This window comes from Azolla caroliniana, unplaced genomic scaffold (assembly GCF_043228905.1).
Source record: "Azolla caroliniana isolate FFs.n. ecotype wild unplaced genomic scaffold, voAzoCaro1.0.p SCAF_7, whole genome shotgun sequence".
Taxonomy (NCBI): Eukaryota; Viridiplantae; Streptophyta; class Polypodiopsida; order Salviniales; family Salviniaceae; genus Azolla; species Azolla caroliniana.
The window spans coordinates 19,477,237-19,493,599 of NW_028230442.1; the positions used below are offsets into that span (position 1 = coordinate 19,477,237).

The 16,363-nt window shown below is 44.3% G+C and overlaps 2 protein-coding genes across 2 annotated transcripts; both read left to right on the top strand.

Annotated features, from left to right (window-relative positions):
* The first annotated feature begins 4,310 nt into the window (after nt 1-4,310).
* Nucleotides 4,311-8,579, top strand: LOC147862217 (pentatricopeptide repeat-containing protein At2g03380, mitochondrial-like). The gene has a single exon (XM_087322793.1). It carries the CDS (start codon nt 6,011-6,013, stop codon nt 7,577-7,579), a length of 1,569 nt encoding a protein of 522 aa, XP_087178919.1. The 5' UTR covers nt 4,311-6,010; the 3' UTR covers nt 7,580-8,579.
* LOC147862218 (putative pentatricopeptide repeat-containing protein At3g15930) lies at nt 4,765-5,719 on the top strand. Its single transcript, XM_087323078.1, has 3 exons — nt 4,765-4,875; nt 4,964-5,166; nt 5,437-5,719. Exons 1-3 carry the CDS (start codon nt 4,765-4,767, stop codon nt 5,717-5,719), a joined length of 597 nt encoding a protein of 198 aa, XP_087179204.1.
* Nucleotides 8,580-16,363: the final 7,784 nt, after the last annotated feature.

Sequence of the window (16,363 nt, forward strand, 5' to 3'; positions counted from 1 at the left end):
GCGTGAAGCCAAGAGGAACCGGAGCTGTGAAGATCCCAAAGAGCCTCAAGTTGAGCTTGAGGGGGAGTGTTGAGAGACAAGCTCAACATCGGCCGGATCGGCTGAAGAAGCCGAGGACCGGATCGGTTGGGACCGATCGGTTAGGCCGTTAGGAAAGATATTCCATGAGGAATAGATTTGGGAATTAGTGTAAGAGCTCTTAATGAGAATTGAAGTACTGTCAGTACTTCGGTCAGCCCTCCTAGGACTTGTACAAAGTGTTCATTGAACACATATATGTTTGTTGTTGTTTTTTTCTTTAGAAAAATATACACACATTCTTTTTTGGTGTCTTCTCTCTCACTCTCTCGGTCTCTCCCACGTATACTGTGTAAGCTCAAGCTCTCCATTAAACCTGAGTGTTCTTCCTTCTGTTCTGTCTTTATACTTGCTTCCGCACACTACTTTCTACACGCACAATCATGGAATACATCAAAAGATTGCAACAATATCTTAGCATCAACTTCCACATCATGCACATCCTCATCATTGCATTCTTTCACTGCATTTTCGTTTTCTTCCACAAGATCAGACAACAAGGTATTGGCCCCATAAATTATCCCAATTACAATTATCCTTGTCAACCTCATTTACATGTATTACTTCGGCATATGTTGCTTTTTTCTCATTAATTTCCTCTATGCCCTTAAACCTCTTAGAGCTTCCAATGTCTTCCCTTTCATGATTACATTCAACCATCACATTATTCTTTTTTGGATCAATTGTTTCCATATTGATGTCCCCCACAATTTGAGAGGAATTCATGTTTATATCCATTATTCTTGATGTGATAGTGATCTGGGATAAAAACAATTTTCCATGAACAAGAAAGACAACCGGAACTCACCCGATTGAAGAGGTTGACGATGATGAATACAATAGAAGACCCGCAATTTGTGTTGAGTATATGGATGCCAACAACACAAGATTCCTTATTTTAATCGTTGCTTCTCGCATAGACCACCAAATTAACTTGCTAATCGAGAGCTTTCTAACGCATGTCTTTATGCTCAATTCCGTTATCGATAGAGATTGCAACAATAAAAACAATTTCGCTTCTTCTTCCCCTCTCAACTCTTGCTTTTCTCTCTCTCTCTCTCTCTCTCTTTCGTAAATAATGACTTTCATTACGAAAGAAAATACACCACCATGACGAACTTACTACAAAGTATAGAACCCCTTCTATCTAAGGATCTAAAGAATACTACGACACCAAACTTAATGCCACCCTACACACCAATTCAAATGGTGTATATGATGATATGTGACCTTGCAAAGTTCTCTCTCTTACTGATTGAGATTTCGTGACTTCTCTAGCACTGTCAATTGCCACCAAAGAAGTCCCTTTTACTTTAGAACATATTTTCTCACCCCAACTTGCGAATAAAAAATGAAGGCATTCGGCATATTCCAATTGAACCATAGCCCCCAATACCTCAAGAACTCAAAAATAATTTTTAAATGAGGAATTGGTTCATTGTTCTCCATATGTGCACAAACCCAATAGAAGGAAGATAGACTTACTCCGATTAGAGACATCCACACTAAACGGATACACCTCCAAACCATCCTTGCCATCGGGCATTAAATAAATTGATGCCTACTATGTTCCAATTCCACCGAACAAAAGAAACACAATCCTTTAGTAATGTTTCTTTTTTTTAATGCATCCCCCAATGGTAAAGCTCCAATCATAACTCTCCAAATAAATACCTTGGCTCGTAACATCAATCAAGAACACCAACCTGCCTTGATCACATGAAGCCACCAAGTAATGGGCTTATGAAACCCCCATATCTGTATAACCCTTTCTTTCAACCACTTATGTTTGTCAATCAACTTGTGATAAGCAACATTTGTTGAGATCATAGTCAATCTCTTATTTCCAACAAACCTTCAATCAAGCTCTTGAAATCGCCCATCTAAATCAGGAATTCACTCATATGAAGATAGTATTTGTTGCAACATATCCCAAATAAAGGTATAACCTATTGGAATACGAAACGTTGATCTTATTGTTCGAAAATCCATTAATCTTCTTTGTGACACCAACATAGCATCTTTAATTGTTACTAAACCCAATCTAGCCATCTGATTAAATTGAAGGTTAAAAATTTGTTTACCTTCCCACCTCAACAATCTTGATGTCGCCAAAACCTCCATTTGTAATGAATTGGCACATCCCCTTTCTTGTGGGGGATGCCATTCCACAAAATGCAACATACTTTGCCATGATGTCAACAAATGATTAACTATCATAGACCCTGCACATTTGACATCCCTATTAGAATTAATTAAATTCCACCAATTCGCTTAAACCTTCATGTTTCCAAGCTTTATTCCGTTCTTCTCTATAAAGTATGCCAACATTTCTGTCTAAGGTTGTACACCTTCAAACATAAATCGAATGAAATCTCTCTCTCTCTCTCTCTCTCTCTCTCTCTCTCTCTCTCTCTCTCTCTCTCTCTCTATGTACAACAATGAGCCACTTGAATGTGTGGAAAGCTTCAAATATCTTGGCCTTGAAGTTCCTTCAAATCATAGATGGAATGAATGTGCTATATGCCACTTAGAGGCGGGCAAGCGAGCATACTATGCATTTGAGAACACATGCAATTTTGGAGATATTAAGTGTTGGGTCCTCAAGAAATATCTTTTCGACACTTTGGTGACACCCCTAAATCTATGTGGAAAGAGTTTGAAAATGTCCAAAAGCATTTTCTTACCAAGTTTCTACAAGTTAAGAAACAAACACCCTACACCCTCCTCCTCCTTGAGATGGGATCGCTTCCCATTGAGATCATGGCCATGGAAAGGGTTGTTGAATACATGCTTAAGGTTCAAAAAAGTCCCTCACATTGACTTCTTAGAATTGCGTGGGAATCAAGCAAAAAGATCCAAAAGACGCATCAAAGCAAAATTTTGTGTTCTGGTTGGATGCAAGATATAGAAAAATGGCTTGGTAGATGGGATGCGAGACACTTGCTTCATGATGCATCATTAGATTCCTTTGTAAATGGGGCATTTTTGCAACGCCAATGTATCATGACATGGGACAAATGTGGAGGCTCACGCTTCACACATTATACTACACATGTTGTACCTAACTACAAAACCATATTCTTTGCGGAACGGGGAAATCATACACATCCATACATGTTAGAGCCCATACCGTTATCTGCCATTCGAACCATTGATTCCATGCGACTTAGCTCACATGCATTGCGATGTGAAACAGGGCGTTGGGGTACAAGTAATGAGAGTGGTCGGCTATGCACACTTTGCCCTAAACAAGTTCGCGAGTCTGAGTATCACACTTTGATACAATGCTCTGCCTTTGATCATATTCGACCATGCTTTCCACATCTCTTCGATCGAGCCCAATCTTTGCATGAATTCCTCTCACAACCACAATGTGCACTCTCGATTGCAACATTCATTGGTAAAGTTCTTGAACATCGAGAGTCACTACTCACTTTCACACGTATCACGTGAAATGTAATATTTTTTGTCTCATAGGTCATATTGACCTCCAAAGACGATAATATTATCTATCTATCTATCTATCTCTCAAACTCACATTATTGATTAATCTTGTGTATTAGAAATAAGCTCTTTGGGGGGTGTGGAACGAATAATCATAAGACGAGTTCCCTATAGGTACTATCACTATGATTTATCTGGTAATTGACAATGGTTTGGTTTCAACCAAATTTTAACCATGGAATTATTTGGTTTGAGCCAAAGCTAGAGAAATAGTTTGGTTTGCATTAACTTCCAAAATGGGAAAACAATTTGGTTTGGCTTTAAGGGATAACAATTCAATTTGAAATCGTAATGTTTTAATGATTTGCGAGTTATTAAGTTTGAAATCACGGCTTAAATTGTCGTTCTATGTCGAGGGTATATTGATTAAGATATAGATGTGGACAAGATTGCTATGAAGTTAAACAATTTATGGGTTTCAAAAAAAATAGTCAACTCCTTCATCTCTTTCTACGATTGAATTGTGTTTGTAAGTGTGACGAGTGACACTATTTTTCGTTGGGCGCGGACTCCTACCATCAATTTGATCTCTAGAGAGAAAAGTGGTATAAAGGGCTGGGCTTTAAGTTTCAATTTATTTTAAACGGTTCAAGTGTTTGAGGCTAGTGAAACATTTGGAGCCGAACCGAATCGAGCCAATCCAAGCCGAGCCAAGCCAAGCCGAACCAAGCCGAGCCGTTGCTGATTGCCGATTGACAGGTATATCCGAGAAAACATTGGAGCCGAGCAGAGCCGAGCCATGCCATTGCCGATTGACAGGTATATCGGTTGTCTCCCTCCCCCTTCCATCATTCTATGCAGACAACTAGTGGACACATGGTGGAAAGAAAGAATGAGCCCTCCTTGCCCCTACCAGATCCTGGCCTGACAACTCGTGGAACAATGGTGAAGAGGATGAATCTCCCTTCTCTTTTAGACATGGTAAAGTCATGTGGAAAAGAGATGGAACTTCTCAACCTGAGAAGAATGCATGCTGATATGAAACTATGGATCTTGGAGGAGATTCGCGTTTCCAATGCGCTCATCCGAGCTTATGGCCGATGTGGTGCTGGTAGCCTACTGGAGGCACAGCAGCTTTTTGATCACCTTCCATGCCGCACTATTGTGTCATGAAATGCACTGATAGATTGGTATGTTGACAATGGGTTTCATGCTGAAGCCCTAGAATGCTTCGGACGGATGGAGGAGGATCTGGGATTGATCTCCCCCAGTGCGGTAACATATGGCTCTGTTTTAAAAGCTTGTGCTCACATAGGCTCTCTTGAGGTGGGAGAAAAAATCCATGCCAAGGTAAGAGATCAAGGATTATTGAACCATAATTTGGTGCTTGGCACAGCATTAATTGATATGTATGCCAAATGTGGTGCTCTTGAAACAGCACATCATGTGTTTAATGAGCTTCCACATAGGAATGTTTTTTGCTGGAGTGCACTTATATCTGGATGGTTATGAAGCTCTCGAATGCTTTAGACAGATGGTCGATGAGGGAGTATCTCCTAATGTTGTTACATATGCATGCATTCTGAAAGCTTGTGCTGCCATAGGGTCTCTTGAGATTGGGGAAGATATACATGCCAAGGTGTGAGAGCAAGGATTACCAAAGGACAACATTATCCTTAGCACGACATTGATCGATATGTATGCCAAATGTGGTGCACTTCAGAAAGCACATAAAGTATTCGATGAGCTTCCAAAACAAGATGTTGTGGCATAGAGCGTTCTTATATCTGGGTATGTGGAGTATGGTTTTTGTGATCAAGCCATCAAATGCTTCAGACAGATGGAGGTGGACAGAGTTCCTTCAGACACAGTGACATATGTGTGAATTTTAAAAGCTTGTGCTGTGATAAGATCTCTTGAGATTGGGGAAGAAATACATGCCAAGATGAGGGAACAAGGGTTATTAAAGAACAGCATCATAGTTGGAAATGCAGTAATTGATATGTATGCCAAATGTGGTGCACTTCAGAGAGCATGTGAAATATTTGACGAGCTTCCACAGCGGGACGTTGTCTCATGGACTGCCCTTATAGCCGGATATGCCAACCATGGGCTTGGTTGTCAGGCTGTTAAAATATTTAAACAGATGGAGGATGAGAGAATGCAGCATTGTAGTTGGAAATGCAGTAATTGATATGTATGCCAAATGTGGTGCACTTCAGAGAGCATGTGAAGTATTTGACGAGCTTCCACAGCGGGACGTTGTCTCATGGACTGCCCTTATAGCCGGATATGCCAACCATGGGCTTGGTTGTCAGGCTGTTAAAATATTTAAACAGATGGAGGATGAGAGAATGCAGCATTGTAGTTGGAAATGCAGTAATTGATATGTATGCCAAATGTGGTGCACTTCAGAGAGCATGTGAAGTATTTGACGAGCTTCCACAGCGGGACGTTGTCTCATGGACTGCCCTTATAGCCGGATATGCCAACCATGGGCTTGGTTGTCAGGCTGTTAAAATATTTAAACAGATGGAGGATGAGAGAATGCAGCATTGTAGTTGGAAATGCAGTAATTGATATGTATGCCAAATGTGGTGCACTTCAGAGAGCATGTGAAGTATTTGACGAGCTTCCACAGCGGGACGTTGTCTCATGGACTGCCCTTATAGCCGGATATGCCAACCATGGGCTTGGTTGTCAGGCTGTTAAAATATTTAAACAGATGGAGGATGAGAGAATCTCACCAACTGCATGGACATATGTTTGCATTTTAAATGCATGCGTGGCTATAGGTTCCCTTGATATTGGGGAAACAATCTATGACAAATTGAGAGAGCAAGGGTTATTGAAAGACAACATTGTGCTTGGAAATGCATTGATTGACATGTACACCAAATGTGGTGTGCTTCAAATGGCACAAAAAGTATTTGATGAGCTTCCACAACGAGATATTGTGTCATGGAATGTGCTTATAGCTGGTTATGTTGAGCACGGGCTTGGTGACCAAGCTATGAAATGCTTCAGGCAGATGAATGATGAGGGAATCATCTCAGATGACATCACTTATACTTGCATTCTAAATGCTTGTGCTGCAATAATGTCTCTTGAGATTGGGGAAGAAATATATGCCAGGGTGAGCAAGCAAGGATTATTAAAGGAAAATGTCGTGCTTGGAACTGCATTAATCAATATGTATGCAAAAAGTTTGGACCTTGAAAGAGCGTGCAAAGTGTTTGATGAGCTTCCAGAACGAGATACTGTAACATGGAGTGCACTTATAGCTGGATATGCTGAGAAAGGGCTTAGTGATCAAGCTATTGAATGCTTCAAAAGGATGGAGGATGAAGGGGTCTCCCCTGATGCGCTGGCATATGTTTCCACTTTCAAGGCTTGTGCTAGCATAGGATCTCTTGACCTTGGGGAAGAACTTCATGCTAAGGTTAGTAAGCAAGGAATATTAAAAAAGAATATTGTTGTTGCCACTGCATTAATTGATATGTATGCCAAATGTGGTGCACTGCAAAGAGCATGTAAAGTATTTGATGGGCTTCCACAGAGAGATATTGTGTCATGGAATGTGATTATAGCTGGATATGTGCACACAGGTCAAGTGGATATGGCTTTCAGTACATTCAGAAGAATGAGGATAGAGTATATCCAACCAAACCTTGTTATATTTCTTGCTTTGCTGAATGCATGCTGTCATTCTGCTCTATTGAATCAAGGAGAACATGTATTTCATGAAATGATTGTATTGTATAACCTCAAACCTATAATAGAACACTATACCTGCATGGTTGATCTATTTAGCCGTGCAGGAGAATTTGAAAAGGCAAAACATTATTTGGTTGATGATGCGTCAACGTTATTGGCTTTTCTAGGTGCTTGTCACAAATTGGAAAATTTTGATCTTGGGAGATTAGCATTCAAGAAAATTGTGCAATTAGATGAGAAGTGTGGTGCCGCATATGTCTGTATGGCAAATATATATGCATCAGCTTCCATGCATATGGAGGCACACAATTATTCAAGCTTTGAGAGTGGAAAATAGAAGCATGGAATGTACCAGCAAATGATTGGTGGATAGATGCGAGTGGGAGCATGCATTCATCTGTGGTAGTGAATGAAACCCATTCTCAAAGTATGATACCATTCAAAGCTCAATGAACTTTGCAAATATGTTGGCGCTGGAAGGCTATTCCCCAACCTTTCTTCGATTTTAGAAGTGATTCCAGAGAATGGGAATGCGAAGATTTTGTGCGGGCATAGTCAAAAGCTGGCTGTCACATCTGGGGTGATCAACAATCCGGAAGGTGAGGCTTTGTGTGTTACCAAAACGAGTATATTTTTGGACACTGCCATTTTTCCATATCAATAATGACAAGGTTCAAGTAGTGGATGCAAACAATGTTCATACTTTTAGGATGGAAGATGGAAGATGTACATGTAAGTAGTTTTGAAGCTGAACATACCAGAAATTTGTTATCACCTGACAAAAACTAACAGGCATCATCATCATTTCCTGATATCTGCAGCAACAAATGGAATGTACAAGCCTTGCTGAAGTTCTCTCACAAATGATGAAATTTGGTGTAGATGTTTCCTATGAAGCTGATAGACGAGGTCATATGGATGTATATGTGCATATATCATGTTATTTGCCCGTTGCGTGCAGATGCAATTGTGTATGTTGCTCATTAGGTAATGGCAGGGATATTATTGAGGTGGTGGACCTGCAGAAAAGCTGATCTGCATGAGGAAAGAAGAAAGTAGGGTGAGGGAAGTGATAAGATATCAGCAAGGAGGAGCAGAAAAGTTATCAGAAATTGAGTTGGTGAAGATGGCTGAATTGTTCTTCATTGAATATGCTTTCATCTTTGACAGAAGCTCTCTACTCTCTCTTTTTTAAAGGAAACATAACATCACATCAGTAGAAGCATCCTACTCTTCTTCGGATTATGTGTTTGAATGTCCAACAGCACTTGCATTATTAATCGAAGAACTAAATGTTTTTGGTGGTATATATTTGTAAAATATATCTAGATTATGTATGCTTAGAATTGCTATTGCCCTTTTAGTTATACTGCAAAAATTCCACATTATCTTTTTCTAAAAATATTAGACTTTCAGTCTTTATTATAGCATTCAGAGGCAATTATTTAAAGAGTTTGGAGATATGCCTTGATGATGTTAAGTTTTATGCTTGGGGTTTAGTGTTTTATTGAGTGATAATGTTGTCTCCCGAAGACATACACTACTTATCCTTGTGTGCAAAAGAAGGAAATAGTAATGTCTGCATAATAAAGAGATAGATGATGCAATTCAGTTCCAAAGATCAGGCCATGAAACGTGATTGTTGCTTACTCATTATTACATTCCAACCTGTTTAGTTTAAGCCAAGTATAAAGGATTTTTTTCTTCTGCGGCTAACATTCATGTGTTAACCTTAAATGGTTGTAAATTTGTCCCCTCTCATAGACCACCAACACATCTTTATCCTCGGTGGATGAAATGATGTCTGACCTGGCCTATGGCTATGCAAAGGGAATATGACAAGTATCTTCATAACATGGTTTATATAATTTATAGGGCTATAGAGTAGATTGTATCAAGTGTTTGTATTACAGGATAGAGATGGCACCAAAACCAAACTATTCTACCTTTGTATGGCACCAAATGTATTATTCACAAATAACACATGGAAAGTTCCAATAATTGATTTGCTATGCTCTCCAAATCTAGTAATATTTGGATGTATACTGAAAGTTACTACTCAACATGTCAAACTCTCCAAGCACCTCAACAACAAAACAAACCAACATTGCATCTTCTAATTCGTGGATTGTTACCGGCCGGCAAAGGAGTCCAGAGTGTGAAACGAAGGAGTTATTTAATTATTAGGAATGGTTGTAAGTAAGCTAATAGTGTGGACGGACGGACCGGAATCGGTATGCCGTTCCGGATCCGGACCGATCCCGAACAGGTGCGGATGGCACCGTTTTGTACTACAGACCGGAAACCTATTTAAAGGCCCGGATACAATGTAATGAGCAGCGGTTAATTAATAAAGCTTAGTGTTTTATCTCTCTGTGTTAATTGCCGTTCTGCATTCATTGTTATATCTTACGCGTGTGATTATTAAGGATGATCTTGCTAAGTAACCTAATTAAGTCGAATTAATTGTTGAGCCTAATCCTCTTGCCGTAACACCCCTTTGGTGAAGTGTCTTCCGTAGACACCCTGTGTTAGGCCATTGTCCGGCCCTAAGAGTTAACACAGTTTTTGGCGACCACGATTCCTGTTTTTGCAGCGAACGACGACACGAATGGATGACTAGATCAACGCACGACCTGGTTACAGATCGAACTCGACGCCTTGCCGAAAGGCAAAGGAGAGGTGAGGCTTTCCAGTAAGCAGCGCAGGAAATTAGAGCAGATCGCTCGTTTTCCAACGTAATCTGGAGAGTAGCGGAGGAGTCCCTCTGGTTACAGCAAACATCGCACCCGGACGACGGCAACAGCCTAAGCAGCCTCCGGGAAACCGAATCCCTTCTCCAGGCATTGGCAAGCGGAGAAGGCGAACAAGAAGCCTTTTCAGCGTATGAATCGGATTCCGAAGGGGAATATAACGTGCACACGAACTACCATAGTAGCAACGAAACCCCGGGTGGACCGGAGGACGAAGGATTAGACACCTTACGGACACCGGAACCGGAAGTGCTAAGGCTGGAACCTCCGGAACCAGCAGAGGAAGAGCGACCTCCGACACCAGAAGTCGAGGAGGAGAGGCCTCCGTCACCAAAAGAAGAGGAAAGACCACCGACGCTGTAAACAAATCAGGAAAGACCACCAACGCCGGAGAAAAACCAGGAACGACCACCAACACCGCAAGCCCGCGCACCGATACCGGACGACGACATGCCGTTCCAGTACTCCAAGTATAGAGATGATCCGGATGCGGAAGCTCATGTTCACGCCTTTGAACAGACATGGGAAGCAAACCATGTGTCCCAACGATTGACCCCGGAGGAAGAGGAACGCTCTAAGATAGCAGAATTTAGCGTCACATTGGAGGGACCGGCAGCGAGATGGCGCCGGACGCAGGACCCATCTACCATCAGCACCTTCGCAGATTTAAAAGCTAAATTCTTGCATTTTTTCCAAAAGGAGGTGGACCAGACAGTAATGGTGGGCTTATTTTATACCATCCGACAGGAGGCAGGGGAGAGCATTCCCCAGTTTGTCATCCGGTTTCAACGGATGCATAGTCAGCTTGCCCGCGCACCCCCGGCGGAGGAATTACGGACTATATTCCGAAATGCGCTCCAGGAACCCCTACGCACGGTTTGCACGGTAATTGACTTCCGCGCAAGTACCATCGACCAGGTCATTGACCGAGTGAGAGAGATGGAAAAGACAAGCTCCTGGCTCACACTGGCAGCACTCCAACGGGCGTTATCGTCCGATGAAGACCTCCGGTTTCGGCAAGCAATACAGTGCACAACCTGCTTGAATTCCGGACACTTGGCACTAGAATGCACTTTGAGGACGCAATGTGTAATTTTTCAATCCAAGGGCCATATGACGGATAGGTGCGAGTATAATCTATTGAACCAGCAAGCACCGCCCGTCCGACAAATAGATCCACGCAGCAGCCGGGATGAAGAAGAGGAACACTGGCGGTGAATGGACCGCGACCGACCGGCACAGGATGTTCGGTATGGCGATCGACGGGAGAATGATGTCCGGTACGGTGATCGGCGGGATAACTACGACCGGTATGATAGATATGATCGGTACCGGGATTACAATAGACGATACGAACATTACGACCGGGAGCACTCCCCCGGGTATCGTCAGCAACGGGAGGAATACAACAGATATAACGACCAACCTCGTCAAGAGTACCGCAATAAGAAGAACTATAACAAAAAATGGCATTTCAAAAAAGGCGGCCACCCACGGGATCCGGAACAAGGAGCTTCAAGCAGCCAACCGGCCCAAAACCCTGCGCTTACCACGGGACCTGCCTCGGGTACAACAAACAATGCCGAATCCAGCAATACCCAGAAAGCCTACTGCTACTACTACCGACAGGAAGGCCATTATAGTAATCAATGCCCGATGAAGAGCTATGACAAACGACCGGCAGTAAATATGGTAGTCCCTGAAGTGGCAGATCTGCAGCAGGTGACCACAAGGTCAAAGGGCATGGCCAAGGAATGGGAGACACAGGAGACCATCCGGAAGCAAGCGACGGAATGGGTGAAGAAAGAAAACGAGCAAAACGTCACAGACTTATAGCGGCAAAAGGAGAACACCGTAGGGCTTGCCGGCGGCAGTCACTCCGAGAACGAGACATGGCAGGCGTTGCAAGAATGCCAGATTACGCTGCCACTAGGAAGACTCCTACAGCTCGTGCCGAGATTCACGGAAGGACTGAAGACAACCATGACAGAAGGAGAATCATCACCGGCACCGGTACTCTTCTCGAATCCGGAGGAGGGACCAACGGTGGTGGACACCAACAGTCCGGTAATTACTGCCATTGTAAAAGGGAAAGAACTCCCCGGCACAGTAATAGACGGAGGCTTCGGGGTGAATGTAATAAGGCTCCAAACGTGTGATGCCCTGGGAATCCACAAGTGGGAGCCGTGTCCGTTCTGGTTACGGATGGCCGATACAAGCTCAGTGCGGCCGACAGGATTAATACGAAAATTAGAAGTCACCGTTGGCGGTCATACATTTCACATCTCGGCAGTAGTGCTACAATTACAGGCACAAGGCGCATACCCGCTATTGCTGGGGCGGCCGTGGTTGAAAACGGCACATATCAAACAGAATTGGAGGAAAAATATAATTACCTTCCGACGAGGAAAAGCCAAGGTACGGGTACCAACACAGCCAAGGACGAGCACTGGCAAGGAATGTACATTGTTGTATGTAGAGTGCGTCAACATGCTAAAAGGGTTAGCTGACGAAGAAGAAGCTCAGTACTTGCGGGAAAACCCGAAGATCGTACCCCTCTTCGAAATTGACATTGCTGAAGTAGTAGCACCATACTTACCGCAACCGGAAGAGACTGAAGCAGAACCGGATAAAAACGCAATCTGAGAGTTACGGAAAGCGCAGGAAGCGTTGGAACGGGAAATGGTCGTTTCACAGCGCGTAAAAGCATCACAACTTGAAGAGGTGAACCTAGGGACCACGGATGAAGTAAAATCGATGCACATCGCCAAGGAGATGAAGTCCGAAGACAAAACGGCGATAATCACACTTCTCACGGAATTTCGCGACGTGTTTCCCTGGTCATACGAAGACATGCAAGGGCTCGGCCCTCAATTATACCAGCATCAGATTCACTTGAGCAAGGACGCAAAACCAGTGGCACAAAGACGGTACCGGATGAATCCCAATTATGCCGCCAAAGTCAAGGAGGAAATCGACAAACTGCTAAGAGTTGGCTTTATCCGTCCGGTAAAGAAAGCGACATGGCTGAGCCCGATCGTAGTCATACCGAAGAAGAACGGAAAAATTCAAGTTTGTGTGGACTACCAGAAACTCAATGCAGCTACGGTAACGGATGCGTTTCCACTTCCGTTCACAGATGGAGAGTTGGATGCCGTCGCCAGCCATGAGGTCTATAGCTTTCTAGACGGATTCAGCGGGTATAATTAGATCCGGATGCACCCCGACGACCAAGAGAAAACGACTTTCGTCACCGAATGGGGGGTGTTTGTGGCCGTGGTGATGATGTTCGGACTCAAAACCGCACCAGCAACATTTCAACGAATCATCATGGAAATCTTTGGTGAATATATCCCGTCTTTTATGCAGGTTTTCCTTGACGATTTCGCCGTCTATAGCCGGGAGGAGGACCATTTTCAGCACCTTCGTCTTTGTCTATAAAAGTGTAGAGCGTACTGGCTAAGTTTGAATCCGGCGAAGTGTGTATTTGGCGTGTCCAGTGGAACCTTACTAGGACATATTGTGAGCCAAGAAGGCATTGCAGTCGACCCAGACAAAGTGAAAGCCATATTAGAAGTACCGGCGCCGGCAACGGCAAAGGCATTGAGCCAGTTCTTAGGCCAGATCCGGTGGCACAGCCGGATGCTCCGATACTTGGCCGACCTGGCTACGCCGTTGCATGCCGCTGTACATCGGACACCATTCCAGTGGACCGACACCGAGGATAGGGCGTATAGGGCCCTCAAGGTACTATTGTCGCAAGCACCGTTGTGAAGCCTCCGGATTGGAGTAAAGAATTTCATGTGTTCATGGACGCCTCCGACATCGCAATCGGAAGCGTACTGATGCAACTTATGGAGCCAAAGTGGTACCGGCCAGTGTACTATGCCAGCCGAAAGCTATCCCAAGCGGAACGAAACTACTCTACACGGAACGGGAAGCTCTAGGGATGATCTACGGTGTGACAAAGTTTCGGCATTATTTCTTGGGAAGGAAGTTTTCCTTCCATGTAGATCATTCGACACTCCTCTACCTGGTGTCCAAGGCGTCACTCACCGGTAAGTTGGCCCGGTGGACCTTACTGTTACAGGAATTCGAGTTCGAAATATTCCACCGACCCGGTATACAGCATGCCGTAGCGGATTATTTAAGCCGATTAAAGTCCAGAGAGACGGGCGACGGAGTAGCGGACGAGTTTCCGGATGCGGAGCTGTTTCGAGTCACTACGGAAACGACAGTAGATGAGATGGTGGCACAAGAAGACAAGTGGCTCACAAATATGCACCAGTTTCTGAGCACAGGACTGCCTCCGGAAGAGATGAACCGAAACGAAAGGAAACGCCTGGCGGTGCAAAGCCGACATTTCTGCTTACTATGAGACACACTTTACCACAAGGGTGCGGACGGCATATGGAGACGGGCTGTGCGCAGCGATGAAAAGGACCTCATACTAAGGGAAGCCCACTGCGGAGTGGCTGGAGGTCACTATGCCGGAGATGCGACGGCCAGGAAAATATGGCAAAGTGGCCTATGGTGGCCAACGACATTAAGAGATGTTGTACGGTAAGCAAAAGAATGTGACCTATGCCAGCAAATGGGCCAGCCAACGAAGCAGGCTCGGACGCCACACCAGCCTGTACTACCACTCGAACCATTCCAGAAGTGGGGGCTGGACTTTGTTGGACCGTTCAAACCACCGGCAATGAGAACAGGTAATCGGTATGTCATCGTTGCGACGGATTACTGCACGAAATGGGTGGAGGCCAAAGCCTTAAGAGACAACACCGCTGCGTCAACGGCAAAATTTCTATACGAATACATCTGGTGCCGTTACGGATGCCCAATCGAATTAATAAGCGACCAAGAGGGCACTTTCTCGGCCAAGTAGTTGAAAGCCTGACGACATTCTATGTCGTTGTCCATAAACGGAGCACACCGTACTATCCGCAAGCAAACGGGTTAGTTGAGTCGACGAACAAAACGCTCCAGAATATCCTCCAGAAGATCGTCAACGAAAACCGAACAGATTGGGATACCAAGCTACATAACGCGCTTTGGGCATACCGGACAGCATACAAAACGAGCATCCGAACAACACCGTTCCGGTTAGCGTTCGGACTAGAGGCGGTCATGCTGGTGGAATTCCAAGTACCAAGCTTACGGATCCAACTACGGGAACGGAAGAACGAGAAGGAGTCGGAGGCAATACGGATAACAGCGTTGTGTGAACTTGAGGAACAACGGCTGGCCAGCATCCTGCACTTAGAATTGGAATAACGGCGACGGAAAGCATTTGTCGACCGGCACAGGAAAGGAAATGAAAAAATGTTCGAAGTCAGCAAGCCGGTGTTAGTATTTCAGACCCGGATGGGCAAGATGCCGGGTAAACTATGGTTTAGATGGACCGGCCCGTATTGGCTGACATGCGAGTATAATAGGTCCTACCAGTTAGGGACACTTGCCGGCGAAGTGCTAGGCAAATGGGTCAACGGATTCAGATTGAAGCCATATAGAGGACCGATGCCCAAGAACCCATTTGAGCAAAGGACCGATGCTCAAGACGGAGGAGACGGCAAACCGGTAACAGGGGAGAATGAGGCCGGTAAGGGTCCGATAGGACCAACGGACAACTAACCTCACATCACATTAAAATTTAAAAAAAAAAAGAAAAAGAAAAAGAAAAAGAAAAAAAGCGAAGTAATCATGCAAAAGCGAGGTATGAATGGATGAGAGAGCGAGGAGCGAAAAGGTACGTAGTGGGCATTTAAGCGCCGCCACAGGACATAATGTTATTTTAGTACACGACGTGCACATCGAAAAAGGTGCCAGAATGCACAGAGAAAAACCACTGCGCGTGGAGACCCTCTACTTTTGCGAACCCAGGAGCACAGAAGCACAAAGGCGCTGAAAGATCATCAGACGAGAACCTATGCACAGAGAACCCCCGCTTTTTGAACTCTCTCACTCTCACTCTCATCACCATCCATCCTCGCCACCACAATCCAACCTCGAAACAGACATGGACCCGCAAACGTTGTCGGAAGCCGCCAAGAAATGGCTAAAGCAACACGGGCTCGAGGGCTTCTTGACGATTATGGAGGCACCGCCACACAAAGAAGCCGACAAGGTGATCAAAGAAATCGACACAGAGGTCATAACAGATGAGGCGATCCGTGTGTTAACAGGCCTTCCGGAGGGAGGCATATTCACGATTGACAATACGACCTCGAAACAACTCATCAAGTATTTTGGTGAGTAATCCCTAGCCAGCAAGGGCTACCGGACACAGGGCGGCAAAGATATGCTATTCCGCGAGATTGCTCATGTGCTCCACGAATACGGCCATGTGTACCCTAGACCCCCTGTCA